The sequence below is a fragment of the Tachypleus tridentatus genome, chromosome 11 (genome assembly GCF_004210375.1).
Source record: "Tachypleus tridentatus isolate NWPU-2018 chromosome 11, ASM421037v1, whole genome shotgun sequence".
In the NCBI taxonomy this organism is placed as follows: Eukaryota; Metazoa; Arthropoda; class Merostomata; order Xiphosura; family Limulidae; genus Tachypleus; species Tachypleus tridentatus.
Window position 1 is genome coordinate 80,294,118 of NC_134835.1, and position 25,455 is coordinate 80,319,572.

At 30.8% G+C, this 25,455-nt stretch overlaps 1 protein-coding gene across 1 annotated transcript in view; it reads left to right on the forward strand.

Moving 5' to 3' along the window:
- Positions 1–25,455, forward strand: part of LOC143232579 (ATP-binding cassette sub-family C member 5-like) — a 62,623-nt gene that overhangs the window by 35,148 nt on the left and 2,020 nt on the right. The window contains 12 exon segments of the mRNA XM_076468181.1: positions 1,389–1,514; positions 2,166–2,353; positions 13,364–13,486; positions 14,644–14,688; positions 14,690–14,774; positions 15,623–15,905; positions 16,333–16,519; positions 18,201–18,480; positions 22,626–22,785; positions 23,134–23,212; positions 23,707–23,820; positions 25,044–25,208. Of these exon segments, the coding sequence (XP_076324296.1) occupies positions 1,389–1,514; positions 2,166–2,353; positions 13,364–13,486; positions 14,644–14,688; positions 14,690–14,774; positions 15,623–15,905; positions 16,333–16,519; positions 18,201–18,480; positions 22,626–22,785; positions 23,134–23,212; positions 23,707–23,820; positions 25,044–25,208 (1,835 nt within the window).

The following is a 25,455-nucleotide window of genomic DNA, read 5'->3' on the forward strand; positions in this document are numbered from 1 at the left end:
ATTACATGTTTTGACAGATGTAGTCTGTCTTCAAATCTGACCCGTAGTTGAAGAGGACAGTCCAATGTTTTGACAAAATGTTGTATATCTCCCCCACTAAGCTAAATTGCTTCATTATGGTTGTAAAATGTTTGCCAAATTATTACGAAACAAATTGTCATCATAGCACAACTGAATTTTGAATTTCAAAACAGAGGCTTTGAGCTCATTTTCAAAATGTTCCATGTAGAGTTTAAAATTACTGAGTATTGGGGAAAAATATTAAAAGCTAGAATTCTGTGTGTGTGGAGACAAAATTCAGTAATACAAACATCTGTAGTAGCCCATTATCTCAGAGATCGTACAATAACAATTCATATCAAAATAAAGGTATATAAACCACATGAGATAAACAAGATAAGCCTTCTACACTTAATTGAAAATACATTCAATCTAGCAAATTCTAGATATTTCCTTAAGCATTCAAATAATCTTTTATTTTAGTTTCCTATGGAAGAAATCCTGTATAAGGGAACATCACGATGACTCAACAGTGTTCCAAATAAATGTTTTTCTTGAAGGAGTAATCACTCCCAGAATTTTGTCAGTTGGAATAATTGTTTTACAAAGTATGGTAGTAACATTTGAGATAAAACTTAATTTAACAAATTATAAATTGTTATTTATTATAACTGCATCTATTGATTTAGTTTTGCTAATCTTGACAAATTTCACCTTTGATAAACAGTATTACCACCTTTTATTATATGAAATTGGATCATTCATAATCACACCAATAGGAACTTTTGGTGATTAGAGAACGTTTACTACTCTATGAACTGCACAGATTTTGTGCATAACTACAGAAGCTACAATAGCTAGACCATTAATTACTGTACTACTGTTGAAGCAACAGTAACTGTATTTTTTCATGGCACTAAATCAACTACTCAATATTTTTTAAGGCCAAAAGTAGCTGATTTTTCAGTTGGGAATTATGCTGGTGTGCACCTTGTCTAGAGCACTGATTCAGAATTGAAATTGTATAAATATTACAGAAAAAGTCAATCTTTCTTGACTTCCTTGAAGGTGGCAACAGATTAGCAGTCCAAACATATAAAACTAGTTAGGAATTAATATCTAGTAATTAGACAAAGAATGGTAACCAGTTACCAAGCTTCTAACTATAAGTGATTGATATCTGGTCCTCACAATGTTAAGTACATAAAATATGATAAACTGCTAATAATAGTTTTCAGGTTTTTGGTTTTTAAATGCTGCTTTCTACTTGGAATTATATCTTCAGTATGTTTTCCTAAATGCTAATCATTCTTGTAAAGTCATTAAAAGAAAATGCATTCGGTTAAGATTCAATAATTTATTATTAAGGTCTTAATCAACTTTTTCAGGATTTAGTCGATCTGTGGAAGAGTTTGAAACCCGAGCTAAAGTGCAGTGCCACAGTAGAAGTACCAGTACAAGCTTTAGTGTGTCAACATCTCTGTCTGACATAGCTGAAACTAATATAGCTGATGGTAAGAAATAACTTTTGTTTTTACGTGTTATGTAAGGTGTCTATTTTTAAATCATAAAATAAAATGTGTATGGATTACAAACAATCAACTAGACAAATATAGTTTAAGTGAAAAGGATATTCCCTTACATAATTGACCTTGCAGATATATCTGCAAGTGTTTTCTTTTTTTTTCTCAAACTTACTATTGGTCAGTAGTTTGTAAATGTTTTAGCTACTATAATTCATGTTTACTCATGATTTGTTGTGAACAAATGCTTTATGACTTAAACTGAATGTTTATGATGAACAGTATCTTCTATTCGCATTGAATTTTTTTCTTTGTTTTGATGACTATAAAACCACAGGTTGAGGAAAAGCAGTTGATTGAGCCATTCTGAGCTCTGTATGATGACTTCTGTACTTAGAAAAAGTTTATCTATTGATTCATTGTTGCTGGAGGCTAATAGTACTGCAGGAGAAATAATGAATTAACTTTTTGAAATGCTTATTTCTATAGCACTGAAAATTCTAAAAAACTAATTTTCTCATGTAGGTTAAAAACATAAACTGTAATATAGATATTTGTGAATGATCATAAGTATATAATATTTAGTTTTTCAACTTAAACATTCTAGAGATACCATTGTGAAATTCTTTATTTCTGCATTAGTCAGACTAATGACTGAGGAAGAGATCAAACAAGGAGACATATCTTTTGATACTTATCGAAGCTACATCTTAGCTGCAGGGGGATACATGGTCTCCTTCTTGGTTCTTATATGGTTCATTCTTCAAGCTGCAAGCATAGCATTTAGCAATTGGTGGCTTAGTTACTGGCTTTCTCAAGGAAGTGGTGGGGTAAGCCTAAGGATATATAATTTAGTTAAATAATAGGCATGAAATATTTTTGCTGTAACTATATTGTTTCTTAAAAATAATGGTTCTCATGTTTTGGGTTTTGTAATTTAATTATTGTACACATTACAATGTAGTTAAGATTTTAGGGATAAACCTGCTATTGCAGAAGTGTATTCACATTTGATATTTTTAATCAATATGAAAATGAACAGTACAAACAAGACTATTCATTAGTGGAGGTTATATCATGGAATAATTTTCCTGAAAAACAATGTAACTAGCATCAGTTAAAGAAGTGTTACTGTTTTAGAAAGGAAAAGTCTAATTTTCTCACCACAAGTTTGTGCTGATTATCAAATTATGTAGTCTCTTTATAACTTCAAGCTGGTTTATCTTGATCTCTGGAGTTTTAAAACATTTGTTGGTTTCATAACACTCGCCCAGACTCGGTACATCTTATTGAAAAGTTTTATACCATCAAATGTCATTTAGATTTTACTAGTAGTTTTGTGTAGTAGTTGTAATATGAATCACATTGCATTTGATGCATAATTATGTACAAATGTACTATCCCAATTTAGTGTTTGTTTTGATTCCTGGTGGATATTCTTTGAATTTAAGGTTTTATTTAGAATTTGATATTGCTTGTAGGTATCCTACAGCTTTTTTTTTATTGTTATGAATATTCTAATTTTTATGATAATATCCTTAAATTTTTAGCTTTAGCAGAATTTACTTTTATGTGGAGAGTTCAGTTTGTTTTGTTGGTTTACTGCAAATAATTACTCTTTTGAGGCTGGAGAAAATGTGTACATTTCACTGAAAACAAAATTGTTTAACCCTTTTTTGATAGGTCATGCATCAAAGACCATGTCATCACATTTGACTTGCATTTAAAATTATATTGAAGTATATGAATTTGTCAGGTTTGGAAGCAAATTGTAGATTATGATTCAAACTTAAATACTATGAGTAAATTTCTTAACTTTAAAGCAAATATTAAAAGAACACAAATACAGACTTCAGTGAATTGTGATATGTTGAATGCACCATTGTTTAAAATTAATTTGTAATGTCGAATACTAAATCAATAGTTTTATACAAATTAGGAACTCAAATGACCAATATTAACAAGTTAGAATATAAAATGAGAACCTCGTACCTTTTATTTTGATGAAATATGGCTTGTGTACTGAATCAAACAGTGGCTCCATCCATCTTTCTATTTTCTGGAAATTGTCCCTTTTAAACACTTTAATATATGATGTGAATAATTAATCAACAGCTTAGAATGTCCCATAGTGATTTTCAGCCATTTTAATCTGTGAAGAGGTTACCATGTTTTTTTGGTGTTTTTTAACCATTATTTCAATGAGGTAAAGTTGTCTTTAGTCTGCTCAAAATTTCGTTTCTTAAACCTGTATACATCTTCAATTATATTGGAATTCTATATAATTATATTGTTGGTTATTTAACTTTGTATATGAAAACTTTAAAACATTTTGTTCAGTATCCTCTTGTGCAAAAGTTTAAAATGCTTAGCAACCTATGCCTAGCAGCAGCAGCAACTGAGTTCAAAGGTTGTAACTAGAAGAGGTAATTGCTTGCTTTACTTCATTTATTTCTAATTAGTAATAATCTATATACATATGTATTAATTAAAATGACTGTGTTTCAAAATACTATTTCACTAAAACACAGCCAAGACAGGAAACACTAAATGTCAGTTTTATATTGCTGGATACATAACATGAGTGCACATGCTCTGCATCAATGTAATGTTAGGCAGGAACGACTTGAAGGTCAATAAAATAGAATAATAAATATTGATGTATAACGTTATGAGACTTAATCTCCTTTGACTGAACATTTATACTCTTGTGTTGCAGTATAGTCATTCCTAGCATGAAAAATAAACATTTATATTTATTTCTATTGTTTTTATAATGATGGTTTTGAGGCTGGACAAATGACATACCTTCACATAGCCAAAGTATAGTAGGTAACATAAAATATAAAGTTTTACTGACAACAAACATTTGAAATCTATTTAAGATAGTTTAGACATTACACAAATAATATTCAACATTTTTGGGATGAAGAATAGTTTATTTAGTCACAACATGAAACCGCTTTGCACTTAGATCAGTAATGAAACTATTTTTTCTTAAACAAATCTTTAATAAAAATATTTCATCAGAAAACCTGGTTTTTATGTACAAAGAATTTATCTTTACTAAAATTCTACGAAATATGAAAATGCACATGCTGTATCTAGTTATATTGCAAATAGTTAACATGTTCAAATGTGTATATGAACTTGTGTATATTACACTGAACTCATTGAGAAAGAATTAAATAAATTGATCAGCAGCTAAGCAAAAGTGTGTTAGTCAAATTTTAGACTGCCTGTCATTATCTGGGAGATTGACTTGTATTTTTTATAGGGTCTAGTATCATTTTTAAAATTTGCCATGTAGTTTCACTTTCTTCATATTACGCTAAATTATACAAAAAGCAGCAGATAATATGTATGCTACAAAATATAGTGTGTGGCAGTTTATTTTATGATTTTCTATGGTCATAACATATCTGTTGTGTTTGTCATCCATAAACTCTTTAGTTTAATTCACAACATATATTAAATTATTTTAATGTGTATTATAAACATTGTACAGGGTGTTCTACAAGTCTGGTCCCATATGGAAAAATTCATAATTTATTCTGAAATTAATTCAAATTGCTTGTCATTAACAGCCATATAAATATCAATTAGTGGTATATTATACCATCAGGGTACTTTCTTCCTTGAAATATGTATGACTGAAATTAGAAATGTTTGTTTAACTTTAAGATTGTTTATTTTCCTTGTGGGTCCAGACTTCTCAGACATACTGTATTTTATAACGGCTGACTTGGAAATAAATGTATGTTGTGTTAGGTTTGTTTTAGTGTAATGATCAAGAATGACTGCTTTGAACATAGCACAAAAATCACTTACTGGTACTGGTGGTAGAAAAGTTTTACTTTTCTCTATCACTAATTAAAAGTATTGCCATGTGTAAAAGAAAAACTGTGATCTCTTATGGTGATTTTATAGTAGCAAAGACCATGAATCATAATGCTATCTTTATCTACATTTTTTAAAATACATATAAAACGAGTTAGATGTGGCTGTTGTAAGCACTTAGAAACTAGGCTGTTTTGTAACAAGTGTATATCTAATATTTAGATTTAGAACATATCAAGACTAGATTGATGTTACAAGCAACATATTTCTTATAAACATTTAGATTTAGCATAGGTCAAGGCAAGAATGATTTGTTATAAGTTATATGATTTATAGTTAAATTCAGTACAGATAAAGGTTAAGCTGGTTTGTTACAAGCAGTAGATTTATAAATATATTCACTTAGCATTGATTGATACTAGGCTGATTGTTTACAAATGATATATCACTTATGAATGTCTAGATTCAGCATAGATCACAGGTAGGCAAATTTATTAGCAAGATTGCATGCTGTTTGTGTCATAATAGGCCTAGCATAACCTAATATGCTAAACTATGAATCTGAGGTTCTGTGGTTCTTACCCTTTTACCCCCCCCCCCCTCAGTTTATGCACTACATTTTGAGGACATGGATACATTTTAAGAGTGACTGCTTTCTCTTTTATCTATCACTTGAAAATTAACAATGACTAGTACAAATATGACTAGTTTTGCACAAAATTTACAAACAACAAAAAATGTCATAATTATTGACGCTTTTAATTTTTGTTGAGGTCCTTTTTGTAACTTGGAGCAGTGGTTCATTAAATGTATATTTGCATAATGCCAAAAGCAATTGTTGATCACTATGTTTCAAAGAAGTGCGTGTATTAATATCATGTGGTCTCTTGTTTTTAATGTTTTTGGTCTAAGTCTTGTTTACCTGCCTTGATAAAGCAATTTCAGAAGATGTTATAAGAAGTTTATTAAAGGTAAAAGCTAAATGGGTTGAAATGGGTGGCAGTGGAAATAACTGACATCGATTGGATATTGATTGTGGAATCTATGTAATAAAAGGGTTAAATGTGCTTAGTTCCAATGAACAATAACATTAGCTTTTAAAATTTATTCCATATTTTACAGGTATTATCATCAAGTATGATAATACTTAATAGCAGGGATCATGATGAAGCAAAATAGTGGTCATAAAGCATTTTGTTTAAAACTACCTTTTAAAATGTCTGAGTATTAACAATAACCATTTCACAATATTGGCTGAGCCAAAACTAAAACTTATTGTAGTTACAAAGCCATCTGAGTCACTGTGTTGATGGGATGAATTTTCACCTTGAGAGCACAAGATGAGTGCACAAAACGGATAATGAACTTCGTTGCTCTAATTCATTCACAGAACTGTCTTAGGTTCACAATGGTTCTTTTCTTGTTCCAAAAAGATATATTAGTGTGTGTGTGTGTGTGTGTGTGTGTGTGTGTGTGTGTGCAAAACAAGTAATATGCTACTTTGGACATATAATTAGATTTGAGGGTAGATTAGTAGAGAACATGATGGGGTAATAAAATAGAATTGGGTATATATATTCTCCAAGTTTAGTGTTGCTGGAACTCAATTTGGCTAATAAAGAGGAAACAAGTATAATAAAATATCTAAATATTATAAAGCCAAGTAGGGATTGATATGAAAGTCTAATTGTTTCTGAGCCAAAGTAGGGATAAAATGTTAAATTTTAAGTAATTCAGATTCTGTAGTTTTGAATTTTTTGGTTCAATACTTTGTTGGGTATTAAAACATTCTGTTACCATAGCAAGTTAGGTTACGTGTATATTGATCCCTGAAAGTATTTGAGAGTTAATTTTTTTTATTATACTCATGATAAATTGAGAATTCTTCTCTAAACTTTACTGAATCTGGGAATTAATAGTGAATTACCATGGAGTAAGCTGTAACCCTAACTCAAATAATTTTAAATCTTACTATTTTCTTGAACAAAAACTTTGTTCAAGATATTCCAAAACATTACCTGAAAATTAAAATTTTTGAAATGAATACTCATTTCTTTACACAAAATAGCTTTTCTCTTGTTTACACAATTTTTCAAAATTATCTGCAAACCTCTGACATTGTGAAACTTTTACCCAGTCTCACATGAAACTATGAGAATATGCACCACTGTGTGATGGCATAATTAATTATAAATAATTATGCAGCAAAATCTTCTACCAATAAGAGTGTGGCAGACCTCATGCTATTAATGCCTTTCACCTTTGTGCTTGTGAATTATTTTTTTCCCTAGCACTTTTGTTCAGACATGTAGTTTGCTGAGATTTACAAATTTTTGATTTTCAACTACTTGATTTGAGTTTAAACAGACTCAGTATGAATTCACAGTTCAGTTCAATGTGAACTCTTCTACTGATGTGAGTGAAAATATTACTCTCTCTCTCTCTGAACAAATTATTATTATTTGGTAAAATTTTAATTTTATCTGTTGAAGACATGATGGCCATTGTTGAAAGTGTAGTGAGGTCTGTGATAAAGCCAGGACCTTCTGTTTCACTCTTTCACTTGCTGCTCTTTTGGAGACCATGGCTACTTAGAACCCTTATTCTACTTTGTTTAACACACTCATGCATTTCATACAGTATACATTTTGCAACTTGCTGATGCTTTCCCCTCGTACAATAGAGGATCTTGCTAAGTGGCTAGACTGTTCCAACACCACCTTAACCTCTTCATGGAAGCTTCTTTTTGGATAGGGAGTATTTCTCGGTGATTATTTTATTTAATAATTTGGTAATTTGGTGGAACATTTGGTAATGTTGGACTTATTCTTATCAGGTTGATTTAATAGCTTGTCATATCCCAAGTGCACTGAATATTGTCATGGACCATCTTTCTTATCATGACTGCATATTACCTAGAGTTCTTTCATCAAATCTTCTGTTGGATCTGCTTTCAAACTGGAACTCCCCTCATAGATGCCTCTGCCATACCATTCCATACTAAACTTCCTCTCTTATGGTCTTCTGTACATTGCCCCTCAGTCCTGAATAGTGCTTATTAGCTTTTGAATATAGGTTTTAATTGTTACCCATTACATTGTCTTCATTAAAAAAAAAAATCTCTCTGGACTGAAGGACAAGTAAGAATCAGGGCACATGCTGTGGGTTTCCCCTATGCAAATTCTTTTACCCTTGTTGAGTGAAGCATGGGGGAAATCCTTTCCACTCACCAGCACTTAATCAGTGATGTTGAGAAAACCCACTTCTAGAGAAATATATATGTAAAAACGGCTCGTTTGGGTTGAGAAAATTTTTTACGTAGAGGAGTGAACAACATTTCGACTTTCGGTCATCGTCAGGTTCACTAAGAAAGAGGTAATTGACCGGAAGCTGACCACATGTTTGAAAGGGGTTGTGTCATGAGTGTCGGAATGTAGAGGGTGGGCTTAGATGTTGAATGTACAATTTTGTATTTTTTTTTATTTATTATGTTATATTTTAATATAGATATAAAGGTGTTCCTTTGTATTGGTTTATTTTGGGCTTAAGTTGTTGTATAAGTAAGGCTTTTTTAATTTTGAGTTTGTTTATGTTTGTTTATTTAGTATTTGAGTGTTTTCTATGGTTATCGTGTTTATTTGACTTAGTGTTCGAAAACGTGTGAAGGTGACTTAGGTTCTTTAAATTTGGTTTCCATTTTTCTTGTTTCTCCAGTATAGAAGTCGTGGCAGCTATCACATTGTATTTTGTAAATAATGTTGATGTGATGTTTGTCAGTGTAGTTTTTACATAGTATAGACCTCAGTTTTGTGCCTGGTTTTTGAATAAATTTGGTATTAACTGGAATGTCATATTTTGTCACTAGTTTTTGCCAAATGTTGGTTATTTTTCTGCTGGTGTCGGGAATATATGGTATACAGCAGTATATGGTTTCGTGTTTTTTTGATTTGCGAGATATATTTACTTTTGTTAGTTGATTTTGCTTTGTCTAGGTGTGTGCGTATAATGTTTTCTACGGTTTGTGGAGGAAACTTGTTGATGTTGATGAAGTATTGTTTTATTTTGTCTAATTAATCGTTAATTTTATCTGGTGAGCATAGTTTTATGGCTGTGTTTATTTGGTTTCTTAGTATGTCGAGTTTTTGTTTTGTTTCATGCGCTGAGTCCCAAGAAATGTATAGTCCAGTATGGGTGATTTTTCGGTGGATTCCAATTTTAAATTGTGTATCGGTTCTTGTAATTTTGAGGTTCAGAAATGATATTTGATTGCTTCCTTCTTGTTCACATGTGAAGTTGATGTTGGGATGTATAGCGTCAATGTGGTTGAAAAAATTAAGTGTGTTCTGCAGATGTGAATACTGCAATTGTGTCGTCTACATATCTGTACCAGTATGGTGGTGGATGTAATGCTGTGTTAATTGCTTGTGTTTCAATATTTTCATAAAAATATTAGCTAGAACTGGTGATACTGGGTTGCCCATGCTTAGGCCATTTGTTTGTATATAGTTGTGGTTGTTGAACATGAAGTTTGTCTTCATCGTGGCGAATTCTATGAGGGTTGCTAATTGGTTGCTGGGAATGTCTATTGATGGGTTAGGGTCTCGGATATGGAGTTCTAAGGCTATCTTGCAGACTTCAGCGGGTGGGACTTCTGTAAAGAGGGATATAACATTGAAACTGGCCATTGAGGCTTTATGATTAAGTTGATTAAGATTAGACTTGAAATTAAAAGAGTCTTTGATGAATGAGCCGGCTGATGTTACATATTTGGGGAATGCCTATGCTATGTATTTACCAAGATTGTAATTAAATGATTCATATGTGGATATTATTGGTCATAATGGACAATCTGGTTTGAGGTTTGAAGATGCCGTATATTTTTGGTGTGCATGAGTCGGTTTTCCGTAGGTAGGAATAAAGTGTTTGTGAAATTGTGTTGGCTTTTTCATTTTGAGTAGTATTTTGTTTAGTTGCGTTTCGTGTGTCTTTGTTAGATTTGTGTGTATTGGTTTAAATTTGTTAGTGTCTGATAGGATATTCTTCATTTTTTGAATGTATTCATTCGTATTCACTATGACTAAAGTCACCTTCACACGTTTTCGAACACTAAGTCAAATAAACACGATAACCATAGAAAACACTCAAATACTAAATAAACAAACATAAACAAACTCAAAATTAAAAAAGCCTTACTTATACAACAATTTAAGCTCAAAATATACCAATACAAAGGAACACCTTTATATCTATATTGAAATATATAATATAATAATAATAATAAAAAAATAAAATAAATATAAAATTGTATATTCAACATATATGGCTGCCCTCTACATTTCAACACTCGTTACACAACCCCTTTCAAACGTGGCCAGCTTCCGGTCAGTTTTCTCTTTCTTTGTGAATCTGACGATGATCGAAGAAGGTCGAAACGTTGTTCACTCCTCTACGTAAAAAAAGTTTCTCAACCCAAACGAGCCGTTTTTACATACATATTTATCAGCACTTAGTTGCTGGCCCATGAGAGAATTCTCACCAATTGGGATATGATCTCTCTGTTTAGAGCAAGGTCCATCTGTGGTGAGAGGTGGGGCTGGTGTGACAATGGAATGTAGTATGAGTCACCCCATATGCAAAACTGATATCAATCTTCAAGTGGACAGTGGCTTCCTCCTGTAGCTGGCTTGGGACCCATAAAGACTGACAGTAGAGTTGAAATGACCATGCAATATACACCATTGCTGTATCACTTGGACCCTACTCCCATAACATTCAAGAAGGCTTGTAGTGAATAATGGTCACTAAGGGATACATACTAACATGGTTCCATACAATGTTGTCCTCCACACTTTCCTGGTGCACATTTCTCTTTTGCCCCATCAAAGAATAAAGATTCGTGAGTGCAAATATAGAGGGCGTTAGTAAGCATAGAGGAGTGTTGCACACCTACTGGTGATGGATTCTGCTATATGACTACATCATGCAGTTCTGCAAATTCATGTTTGAGTTTCCCCAAGGCTGATGGTTAGCAAATCTCTTTTAGGAGAAAACATGAGTTAAATAAGCTGTTCTGTGTGAGATGAGTATGTATCAGAAATATATTTACAGGTAAAAGAAATGTTAATTGTATATCACTTCAGAAATTTGAGTATAAATAGTTAAACACTTTATATAAAGATTAATCACTAAACACATACAAATTTCAAAAATATTCCTGGTTAAAAATAAAATAGTGATTGAAGTATAATAAAGTCAGAAGCCTACCCCCACACACATACTCTCTTAAAGTAGTAATTAAAAATATACTGTTATAGTTTAAACAATATACGTATTGATTATAATTTTAATGCTCTAACATGTTACTTTATTTCTATGTACTTTAATCATGACCTAAGTTGGAAATCTATTTGTAAGTTAATCATTTGTGTAATTTTCTCAGAATTTAACATTTTCTTCCTATTTTAAAACTTTATCTCCAGTTTTATTTTTCGTATTGTTGTTTTAGAATACAATGAATTTAAGTTTAGTTCTGTGTGTTTTAAAAATTGTCATATTGTTAGTAAATGGTGGCTCTGTTCCCACAACAGTAGTGTTTAAATTGACAACACAAACTCCATTGTTAAAAGTTATCTTTGTTTAATATTTTAATAGTGACCATTAGCAGTATGCTGCCTTTTTTGACTAAAATTATATATTTACATTTATTTATAACTAAACATATATAAATTAGTGATTGGATTTCATAGATCATTGGTGAACACTAGCTATGAATCACCTGATGTAACAAAGTAAAGATTAAACCAAACAAGAGTTAAATGTTTCATTGCTTACATTTGTTTTTTTACTTTATTTTTTTAGTCAGTAAATTTGTTGCTAGCACAATTACAAAAGGACTTTCTCATGAGTGAAGACAGAACTAGAAAATTTGAATAGAACTGATTCTGAAGAACAAATAAGCAAAAAGAACCACATTGTCAAGAAACATTCTGAAAATTAAAAAGTTTACATATGTAAAAAAAAATGCAAAATATTAACTAAATGTGCAATTATAATGGGTATAGGAAAAAGTCAAAGGCCTTAAAAAGGCTTACACTTTCTTGTTCTTTAAACACTAAATGTATTAACATTATTTTTCATTTCCTGTATTTGCTTTTGGCCATTTTCAATTTTTTTTTTTTTGAAGCATATGATTTTTGTTATGGTTTGAATAACCTATTGAATGCTGTAAACTAGTGGTTCCCAACCTTTTTTTATGCCCTGCACCCCTAAAACATGTTGTTCTTGCACCCCTCACAGTAATTATTTGTTTAAGATTAAAGGTGAAGGTGGCCAAAATAATTTTTTATAATTAGTTTTTAATGATATATAAACAAAAACAAAACATTTGGAAAAGAAAAATATTACAACAAAGTTTCATAAACCCTACATGGCCTATGAGAAAAATAAATTTTCATCCATACATGAAATGAAGTTTCTTTGAATTTGAAATGTTCAAATGTTCATAAGGCAATTTAAATTTAGTGACTCTTTTGTTCCTGTTTATTTCTTATGAGGTTTTCGAAGTGTGGCACAATTTTTGAATATGTAGGATAGTACCCTTAATATAAACAAAAAACAACTGAAATGTTCTCGCACCCCAAGGGGTGCAAGAACCCCTGGTTGGGAACCACTGCTATAAACAATATGAATAATTAATATTTATGGAGATATCTTCCACTTCATTTATTTGGTATTGGTAGTGAATGGCTTGGCACTGTTTTCCAAAGTATGTGGTTTATATTTTCAGTGACTGGATATGTGATCATATGAAACTTGACCATGAGGATGTTGGCCTCTTAATTATTGAATATTTTCAGAAGTAAGCAAACACTTGCATAAAAATACAAAAATGTTGAATGACTAAATACTACTAGGTAATGTGTATGTAATATGCTAAATCATTCTATCATTTCTAGTATTATGAATAAAAAAAGTATATTTGTTCTTTGTTTTATGTAAAGAATTCCAGTAGTAATGGCGTCATTACTGACAATGCAGATATTGAATTCTATCAGTTGGTCTATGGTCTATCTGTTTGTGTCATGATTACAATTGGACTCATCTTGGGTTACCTCTTCACAAAGGTAATGAAATGTTTTAATTTTCCTTTGTATTAATTAGATTTGTTGTTTAAATGTACTTTTTAACATTGTTTGAATATATTTTCTTAGGTTTCCATTACACAGACTGGATTTATGGAAAATTTAACAAGTTTTTTTTTTCTTAAATTACCAAGTACATTGGTAGGAAACTTGTTAAACCTAATTAACCTCTTTGCTATTGTGTGATCATATGTTTGTACTTGGTGGTCTTTAAAACAGTTTTACTCCTCCCCCTGCAAAAGCAAATGTTGAAATAAAACCTTTTTATTGTTTCTTACAATTAAGTTATTTGAATAATATTTTGTTTGTTGACTTTAAAAATAAGTTAATTTATTATTGAATATTGGTAAAGAAAGAATGAACTTAAACTGAAACAAATCTTTTTGCTGCTGGATGGTTTTCAGAGAATTTTTGCCAATCTTTAAAACCATTTAAATTGCCCAAATTAAAAAAAAAAAAAAAACTAGTAAATATAATAGTAAACAAATTCAAACTAACATTTTAATTACTGAATGGTCCTGAGAGGTTTTTTTTTAAATTGAATATAATTTTACTTGTCCAACTCACTGAACTTGTTTGCTTCTTTCTGCTAGTCTGTCACTGCTAAACCAGGGACAGCTAACAGTGATAAACTTCAAGTAGCTTTGTATGAAATTCAAAAGAAATCAAACAAACATATCCAGAAAATATAAGAGGATAAAGAATGTGCTAACCTGAACTAAAATATTAGCTGTGTGGCTGCAAAATTTTTGCTACCCAGTATTAAACATTTTACCCACTGATGGAGAAAATAAACTAAATCAATTTTTTTTCTTTTTACTACTAAGTGATCACAAATTGAAATATCAAAATATATTTATTCATTCAACTAAAAGTATCAGTGGTAAAAATATTAAATTATGTAGAGGTCAGATATTGGTTGTATTTGACTGTTACTGAAACTGTTCTTATTTCTGGCCATTTTATATTTAACTCTTGTATTGTCAAATTCAAAGAATAGTTTTATAACTAGTTTAAAGATGAGCCATGAAACCTGTAAACATAAAAAAACAATCCAGGGTTAAAGTACGAAAAGCTTGTAATTCAAGTGTTTATAATTAAGTGTAAGAAATAACTAAATTTAAATTGACTTTATCTAGACAACTATGAAAGCAGCAAGCACCCTTCATGATAATCTTTTTTCTACGAATATTCAGAAGTCCAATGCATTTTTTTGACACTGTTCCTTGTGGCCGAATACTGAATATTTTTACCAGAGATGTGGATGAAGGTAAGTTTTTACATTACCAGGTTTTGAATGGGCCAAATTCTTTACAGTAGGTTTCTTTGACTTGCTGATGATAAATTTCCACAATAAACAAACAGCATACAGTAAACCTGTATTAAAATAAGCCAAACATTTATACAAACCTGTTGGTTATTAGTTCTATTCAGTGTTAAATAATTTTGTCAAAATTACTTTTGAACATAATTTAACAAGATGAATTATTCTTGATGTTATGTTATTACAAAAAATGTTCATTAATTTCACTTTAAAATTACTACTTTTGTGTTTGTTACTACAGTTGTATCCAAGGTTTTAAATAGTTTTTATCATGGTCCACACAGATTGGTTCAATTACTTTAAAACAAAATAAATTATTCCCTTATCTGTGTACAATACAATTTGTGGTAATGTCACGTTGAATTCAGCCATAAACAGCATATTGTGGCTGCTTTCACAATCACTGCATCTATCTCTTCAACTGGATATGTAATTATACACCCACCAAAGGTCTAGAACTTTCTCCAACAATGAAAAAGGAAAACTCTAGTATGATGCAATAATATAATGTAAATTAATAACTACTGAACTACTCAACACTTGATTTGTAAATTGTTACACAAACCTTTTTTATTATAAAAATAATTTAATTTAACACTTATGCTGTATAAACTAGTTAAGTGTTCACATTGTCATTAAAGTGAAACAACTATGTATATCTAATGCACAGATACATTTTCAATAGGTGTATCATTTGTATTCACTTTATTTCCATGTTTTTATCAATAATTAACTTGTTTGCCTTAAATATTTAGTTTTGTCTTAAAATCCTAATGAAAAAATTTAATTTTCAGTTGACTCTCAACTTCCTGTTGTAATGGATGCCTTTCTCCAACGAGTAATGATCATTTTTTTCAACCTTCTGCTGATTGCTTTTGTCTCTCCATGGTTTCTGGTAGTACTTGCAATCTTACTGGTAGGATTTGCTTTACTTCACCGAATATTTCGTGTGGCTCTGAGGGACTTAAAACGCCAAGAAAACGTTACAAGATCTCCCATATACAGTCACATCAGTGCAAGTGCTGATGGTCTTGCTACTATATGTGCTTATCAAAAACAAGAGGACTTTGTTGAAAAGTTAGTGCTAATAAACTGTTTCTAAAAGTACACTAGTATAGATCTAAAATGTCAATGTATAGATTTGAAGTAGTATAAAATTATAAGTCAGTATTAAGAGCTCTGAGAAGCATTTGAATATTTCTATACAGTATTTTTTAAACCTTAATATTCAGGTTTTGAAAGTTTTGTGAAGACTATGAACTTCAGCTTTATGATGTTTTAAAAATGACTCTAAATTACTTAATGGAATGTTCTTTCTGGTGTGATATGCTTATTGACTTTTTAAATAACACTCAATTATAGTTTTTGATAAGTTTTTAGTTTGTTAGTAAATATCTTTTAATTCCTTGTAAGCATCACAGATTATTTTTGGTTAGTGCAAGTTCTAAATTTTGAGTCCTTTTGAACATGTTCACAGAGATAAGCAGCCATGTTCTTGTTTCAGATTTTGCCAGTTAGTTGATACACATTCTTCTCCTCATTACCTATATCACTCATCTATACGTTGGTTGGGCTGTCGTATGGATGCTCTCAGTGTTGTGATAATTCTTGTTATAACTGTACTGGTTGTGGTTCTCGAGAAAGAAGTTGGAGCTGCGTATGCTGGTTTAGCCATTGCTGTTGCTATGCAGGTGAGAGAAGAGTGCACTTTATTATTTGTGAACAATGTTGGAGAAAGAAAGGTTGATGTTTTAAAATCTTAAACTGGAAATTGTTATACAAGAATTTAATAAGAATTAATAAGGTATTTTTTGTTAATTTGAATATTTTAATCAAATATTTATGAAATTTGAATATCCTCACAAGATTTTAGAATATGAAGGAATTATTCTAGTTTGTGAAATTGTATTTTGTCAGAATTAAAAACTATGGCCTGTCAGGGAAGAGATGCAACAGAATGTCCTGAGTGTTTTGTAGTTTAGTATGAAGAAAATATCTTGCTTTGGTTATTCTTTTAAAAGTTTATTATGGTATAAAAAGATGTAGTGTACAAAAGTATAATTTAAATCCAGAATGGCTGGGCTAATGTGGCTTTTTATGCAAACTGTATGTGTATATCAAAAGATTTTTATTTCAAACAATTTTTTTTTAGAATTTATTAAATATCTCCTAATAACAAATTGAAAACAAAGGAGAAAATAATGCATTTTTAGTTGCTCAGTAGAGATAAAACTGGAATGTTTTTACCATTTTCACTCAGTAGTCTATGTTAGCAGGTAATTTTGTCCAATTAACATTTTGTACAACCACAGTTATGATTATTGTATCAGTGGTCTACTGCTTTTGTAGTTGTGTGCTGTTATGTTACAACATTTTGATTATGCCACTGTTTCATCAATAACTTGTAATCAAGAAAAAAAGTGCACTTATGTAATTTTAATTGCTTAGAGATACAACATGTTTCAGGTACATTATAACATGAATAAGTATGATTTAAATTATTTGACAGTTTACATCAAGATACTGCTTTTTGTAATTTATAAAATTTGTAACTTTGAAAACTCTAATGTTCAAGCATACCAGACTTGGTTGAGATAATGTTTAGAATATTGACTTGGTGCTAATTTTTGTAAGTCAGACTGACCTGTGTTATAGAATAGTTGTTTGACAGTTCTAAGATGTCCCTTATCTTGTGTAGATTCCACATTTTGATATTCATTTTATTGTTTGGTCAGGTACAAAATGTGTATTGTGAATTTTTCACTGTCTTGGATGAGAGATTTGTTCCATCTCTCAGGGAAGGTAATTTGTCTCTGACTTGAAATAGCCAAAACCTGCTGTATAAGTCATCTAGTCTTTTGTACTACAATATTCTTACTGCTGACCATTAACATTTTGATTTTTTTAATTTAGTTAATTAACTTTTATCTTATCTGGAAGATATACAATTGTATATGTAACATGCTATAGAAAGTGTTTTGTGTTCATGTTTGTTTGTTTCTTCTCTACTGTACATGTTTGCTCATTAACATTTCTTTCAACTTCATCCTTTAATAACATATAAATGATACACAAATATTGCAATTTATTTTACATAGAAAATAATTTTACCCAGTTTCTTGCATTTAGCATTGTAAAAGACAAATGCATAAGGTTACCTGTTGTGGCACAAAATGTGGACACCATCAGTTATAAGTGGTAGAAAAACTTGTTGGTGATTTGAGGGTTGAGGCAGTTATGTTCCTGTAGTGAATTTATTAAGGGATTGCACAATTCTCAAAATATCTTTGCTTTGTAAGGAATCTGAGTGGGTAAGAGTTACAAGATGTTTAACTTAAACACTTTTTAATAATATAAATGTTTATTTCTTAGCTGAGTGGGATATTCCAGTATGCTGTGAGATTGGGCTGTGACTTAGAGACTCGTTTCACATCAGTAGAGAGGATCAATTCATACATTCAAGAACTTGAATCTGAAGCTCCTCCAATATTAGAAAACAATAGACCATCTCCAGATTGGCCTACAAGAGGACGCATTAGTTTTCGAAGAGTCTGTATGAGGTATAGGCCAGGACTCCCCTTGGTCTTGAAAGAACTAACATTTGATATTAGTCCTCAAGAAAAAATAGGAATTGTAGGAAGAACAGGGGCAGGTACTGGCAACTTAAATTTTGGAAATTTGTATGCTGTATAGGAGATATAAATGTTGAAGTTAACATAGTTTATAAGCATTCTATGGAATACTACTTAAATGCAAGAACTGATGTGACCTTTTTTCACTTAAAAACTTATGAATAATGATTACTTAGAGAATTGTTACAATCAATAGTATTCTAAATGCATAATATCCATATTTTGTTATTTCCAATGTTACATAATTTTACTTGCCATAATTTTACCTTTGAGCCTGTAATTCTGATACAGACTATTTTGTGGACTTAATTCTTTGTAGCTTTAATAGTTTCTTAACCTGTTGGGCTTTCTTTAATTATTCTAGGTAATATGGTTCAGTGTATTTCACTAGAATTAGTTGCTTTTCCAAAATATTCTCATGGTATTCCTTATGATTAATAATTGTATGCAAGATACTGCTTCTTTAAAGTTGAGGTTCCTTAACACGTTTACTAAGCCTTATTTATTCTATTTTATAGTTTACATGTTTCAAGGTTGCTTAAATATGGTAATAGAGTATTGGGTATGTGGTGACAATAAAATGAGATTAAAAAAAAGTATTTTATGTTGCAAGTTTTAATGAAGTATTTGAGACTCAAACCTATATACTATTTGAAAGAATGGATCAGAAATGATGTATTAAGATGGCTTTCTCATTTGTCTTAATTCTTAATATGTAGGACTTTTGAATGTAGCAGAGAACCATGTCTTGTAGTTTGGCTTCTTGTTTCCTCTAGAGCAGTGGTTCCCAACCAGGGGTGCTCACACCTCTTTGGGGTGCAAGATAACATTTGTTTTGGCCACCTTCACCTTTATTCTTAAATAAATTAATTACTGTGAGGGGTGCGAGAACATATGAATATTTTTTAGGGGTGTGGGGCATGAAAAAGGTTGGGAACCACTGCTCTAGAGAATATACTTCTTGACTTTATTGTTTAACAAAAGTTATACTTTTTATGACATTATGGTGTTGGTTCATGCATTTTAACTTCTTTCTGGCTGTTCATCTTCTAAAAAACTAATGTCTTTAACATTGTTCTCAGTTTATTCAGTATATTAAATTACTTTTGCATCTTCAGAAGTGTATAAATATGGTTGAGTTTGATATCAAATTCAAATCTCAAATATGCATATCAGCAAGTCATTTTACCACCAAATACAAAATAATGGTGGAACAATGTTTATCAGAACCATATCTTTACATAGCTTGGTGTTTCATAAATAGTGTGATATCCCCAAAAATTGATTGCTTTTGGGAAGAGTATTTAAGTTATTTTCAAAAAATATTCATGCACTCGGATCATAAATAGGTGGTCAGAATGTTGATTTAGAATTTCTACTATACACTGAAAGACATTTGAAAACAAAAGAATATGGATCAATTTGATGTACCATGATTATCAGGAAAACAAAACTTGTCATACAAGAGATACAGTAAACAAAGTGCTGCATCTTGTAACAGTTAATTCTTTAAGACTCAAGTCAATGACAAAAGGTGTCCACATATTCCAAGCAACCGTACACAACATAATCAATAAAGATCTCCATCTAGAAAAGTGACACCTGTTGTAAACAAGTTATTTCCATTACATATCATGAAAAAGGAAGACCAGCTCTAGTACCATATAAACAGTATCTAGATAAGGTAAAATGGCAGTACATTGTGACACCTGACATTTATGTGCACTTTTAATACTGTAAAAACTGTCATTTTCAATCAGTCAATAAATGAAAAAAGAAAAATTCTAATACATTTCAAGGCATTTCACAAAACATTTTTGAAAGGATTCATGATCACTGGGTACTTTCAGGAGTTAGGGATGAAGAGGCTGAATACAGAGGTCAGTGTATTCTTTTTAGCATTGGACCAATGTTCTGGATCTTTGCTACCACAAATAAGTAATGACTTTTAATATAGGTAAGACCAACAGGGTGGGTTTACTGAGATAAAGGCTTTCAATCATACCTCTCAACCAGTCATGTGTATCTAAAATAACTGGAAGATCAAATAGATATTCATATTTATTACAAATATGTATACTGCTCAGGTTTCTAGATGCAATGTTTATATTTCTGTTTGATCAAACTGTTGAAACAAGTGCCATAAACTGTTATCTTCAATCTATTTATAGAAACTGCACATAATGTAAAGTTTTGTATGTTGAACACAACAGTTTTATACAATGGAAAAATGCTGCAGTGCCATAGTCAAGATTCATGGTCATCAAAGAAAGATGTGGACATTGAGGTTCTAAAATCATTTTGATACAATGTACCTAACCTCAGAGTTTCAGGAGAACCAAAAACAATTTTATCAGCGAGGTTTTAAGAATAAAATATTGATGTTGAGTTACTGTTCTGATTATTTGTTTAGCTTGTATTTTTCTTATGTTAGTATCAAAACTTGTATATTGTCATTACTATCATTTAATCTCTGTAGTAGAGCAAAGTTGGTCATTGTAATCTGAGTATTCTAGGTGTTTTCATTATGCTTTATTTTTTAGTGATTGCAAATACTTTTGTCTCATCTGGGTGTGTTTGTATTGCCAGTAATTGTTCTTAGTAAAGCAAGGTCTGTTTTGCTTGAATTCTTGGTTAACCCTTAAACATCAGCTATTGTTAATTGAGGATGCTACCTACAACATTCCCACTGTGTAAGGGTTAAGTAAAAAGTTTATTCCTTAGTGTCTTTATAGTCTCAGCCTTATTTCGTTCTTAGTTTATTAGTGTTATAAATTCCATAAGAATGGGCTTCTAAAAGTTCATTGTTGAGCTAAACAAAATTTGGAATTGGGTAATTATTTCTATTTTTTTTTTCCCAATTTCACTATTTGAAATAATACTGATTAATATTGGTGTGAAGTTCTAGCCAGGCAGTAATTTGTTAACTGTTTTAGAAAGTGTTGTTAATTTAAGTTGTTATTGTGAATGAATTGTTTTTTGATGTTGAATCCTGATTATAGTAGTGCATTCATTTTAGACAGTTTTTTACTGAAGAAAGCAAGTGATTTGGAGTAGTTTCAGAAATGTAGTCAGTCTGTTCATCACCTCTAGGTTTTGAATTATTGTAGTATCTTTTTTTTATCAGCATTATGTAATATACCATGCAATAAATGCAGTTCAATGGATTTATGCTGCAAAATTAAGCTTATTTGGATTGTTTAATGGGTACAAGGTGTACATTTTTGATAACTTCAAACACTGACTGTATTGTATTGGTACAAGATTCTAAATATATACTGTTCATCTATGCTATTTGTCTTAATATTATTGTAGCAAATTGGTCAACTTTTGTTTCATTCACACATTCATCTGATCCACCTGGGGATCATGAAACTTGCATGCTTAGTTTGCTAAAACATTTGAGAAATCCTTTGAGTAAGCACAAGAAGCAGTCAGATGACCCCCTCATTTGTATCTCACTTACTCAGTTGGTCACTTTGCCTCTCTCTGAGTACAGTCAAAACAGTCTGATCTTTCTTGTCATATCTTATAAATTTTAGAATTTTTTAAAATATTTTAAACTGTAGTTCTGTTGAAATAAATTCTTTTATTTGATTTAGAAAATCATTTGAAATGCTGGCTGCTTGCTGTTCAAGTAAAGTGCAAAAATCACCTGAACAGCTTGTTACATTTGTGGAAAATATTAGTTTTACAAAAAAAACAAAACACCATATACCAAGTAAAGGTATCTTAATACCACTACTTTGGGTTTAAAATTGATGACGGAGAAAAACATTACGTTCCATGTGTGTGGTACAGTTTACAAATCTGACATGGTCTAGTGGCTGAATAAGTAAATAGCAAGTATGCCACTTCATTATTTTCAGAATCAGCATCATGAAATTACTTGGATATAGTTGCATTTTTTGTAGTAGCAGAGAATGTTTTGTTGTTGCCCTGAGTTATCTATAAGATCTTCTCTTTTTTTCCATTGAATGTTTTTGACATGATGATTTGCATTCTTTAGCATGTGGTTAGTGTTTTTATACTAAATGACAGAAAGCAAGAGAAGGATTAAAAAAATTTCCTAGTTGAAAATGTTTTGTAAAAGTAATTTTCTATTTCCAAAACATTTAATTTTTAAATCCTATTGTGATAAGGTTAAGTTTTAATTTCTTTGCAGGTAAGTCTTCTATTGGTGCAGTGCTATTCCGGTTGACTGAACTAACATCAGGTACCATTCACATTGATGGTGTTGACATTAGTAAGTTGGGACTAGAAGACTTGAGATCCAGGATGTCTGTAATACCTCAAGACCCGGTACTATTCCATGGAACTGTTCGGTAGGTTTAGGGTTTTGTATGACCTTGAATGCTTGAGAATTATGTTTATTATTCTGTAAAGTTGGTAAAGCTTCTGTTTTTGTAGTGCACATTCAATGCTAGAGGCTACACTGTTATTTCCCAAGAATATCTACTGGGATTAAAGGACAACAATGTGTAATATCAAAATAGCATGCTTAAATTGTCTCTTTAAATCTCAAAAACTTGTTTTATGCTATGAATGATGGAAATAAAACTAACAGTTTTTTAAAACATTAGTTAAAAATCAGACAAAAACAACTTTTATCATGATTTAATACATAGATATTAAAGATTGATAAGACTTGTAAAGATTGTTTTGTTTTCAAGCTATAATCTGGACCCATTTCAAAGGAACACTGATAAAGAAATGTGGGAAGCTTTAGAGAAAACTCATATGAAAGAAAAGGTTAGTTATTTTAAATTTCACTGTTAAATTATTTGCTTGTTAAAGAATGCTTTTTATGGTAGTAAAAAAATAAGTTATTGATTTATTGTTTTACCTAGTAAATTAGATTGCATTATACAGACAAGTTATATCTGTGTAAAGTGAGGAATAAAAAGGCTTTCTTGCTTAGCTATGTATTCAGGAAAGATTAGTTTGTATATCTGAATTTATTGCTGACACACAATCCTCAAATGTCAGCCATTAATAACAGCTAATTTATAAACATAATATTAACAGCTGTTTAAGGACAGTTAAGACTCTCTTCACATTTGTTAGCAAAAGATATTTAAGAAAAAGTGTAATTAAATGTTTTTGCTGTTTGTTACAACTATTTCTAAGTGGTGATGAACATACTCAAGTTTCTATGCAATTGAAATTACAAAGAAATTATGGAAAGTGTTTTTCAATACTATAATAAGGATGCAAGTTTTAAAAAAACGTTTTTCATATCATAGGTGATGTTACTTGATGGTGGGCTTGATGCTTCTGTAGTAGAGCATGGAGCAAACTTCTCTGTTGGTGAACGACAGCTTTTGTGTATGGCTCGAGCATTTCTAAGATGTACAAAGGTAAGTGCTGTTTAAACTACAGGAGCACGAGTTGTATCTTTATAAGAAAAAACATTTTCATCTTAGCATTGACTCGTTTGATCATACAATATGAACTCTTGATGTGTTTTAAAGTTTTGACTGTTCACCATTGGTATAAATTCAACATAATTAGAGCTAATTTTCATACTAAATAGGATGTAAAGAAATGAACAGATAAATGCTCAATTCTAATAACTTTTACTCAATAAAATTTTCTGTAATTTTAAAATTAGGTTATGAAAATATTTTTTATTTACTGTGAATTATTATTACTTACATTTTATTTTAATACATGGCTTAATTTTAAGATACTTGCTATTGACTTGACTATTTTCTGAAACCAAAATTATCATCTATTTTGCCTGAGTTATTTTTAATAACAGTAGATGTTTGCTTAGTTTCATAAATTGTGTTAAGGTGTGCGACTCGTAATCTGAGGGTCGCAGGTTTGCGCCTGAGTCGCGCCAAACATGCTCGCCCTCCCAGCTGTGGGGGCGTTATAATGTGATGGTCAATCCCACTATTTGTTGGTAAGAGTTGGCAGTGGGTGGTGATGACTAGCTGCCTTCCCTCTAATCTTGCATTGCTAAATTGCAGAGTTAGTGCAGATAGGCTTGATGTAGCTTTGCACGAAATTGAAAAAACACACTACTATAAGTACTTAAGAAATAAACAAATGTGATGCAGAAAGGTTTCATATGGTGTTATAAATACTTAAAAAATAAATGATCATGACACACCCAAAAGGTATATCATGTGGTGTCATAAATACATAGTAAATCAAAGAACATGACACATTCTAAAGGTATTTCATATGGTACTATAAATATTTAAGAACTTAAAGAAATAATGGAATGTGACATTTAAAATGTCTCTTGTGTTAAACATCCCCAATTTTTTTACATTCCTTGGGTTTCACAGAAGACAGTTTGAAGGAAAAAAAATTCATTAAAATGTTAAGCATATTACAATGTGTAAAAGGATATTTGGTATTTGTTTTGTTGTTAATTTTCCATCTTCTATTCATCCCTTCATTTTAGATTCTTACTTAACATAGCTGATGTTTCTAAGTTAATAAATTGAAAATTGTATGATTGCCAAAGCACTGATAGTAGTGACTTTACATCATGTGAATGACGTCTAGAAATATACCACCACAACATTGTTTTATACTGTTCTAAAGTATAATATTTTATTATTAGGTGTTACTTCTTGATGAAGCAACGGCTGCTATTGATTTGGAAACAGACCACTTAATTCAAAAAACCATCAAAGAGGTGTTTGCAGAAAGTACAGTTTTAATCATTGCTCACAGACTTTCGACTGTCCTCAACTGTGACAGAGTTATGGTACTTCAAGAGGGCAAGGTAAGCAGAAATGATATTATGTATAAAAGTTAAATCTGTTGATTCTCAATCTTATGAGGTTAAATAACACCTAAGTATATATTAACTGTAAGATAAACTTTTTATGGTGTGACTTTCTAAGTAATATTTTAAGTTTTGTCATTATAAAAAAAAAAAAAAATCTTTGTATAACTAATTTTCATCCTTAGGTTAGGAATATTCTAATTTTTGTTTTTTATTGTTTAGCATGTTGTATATAAGTGATACT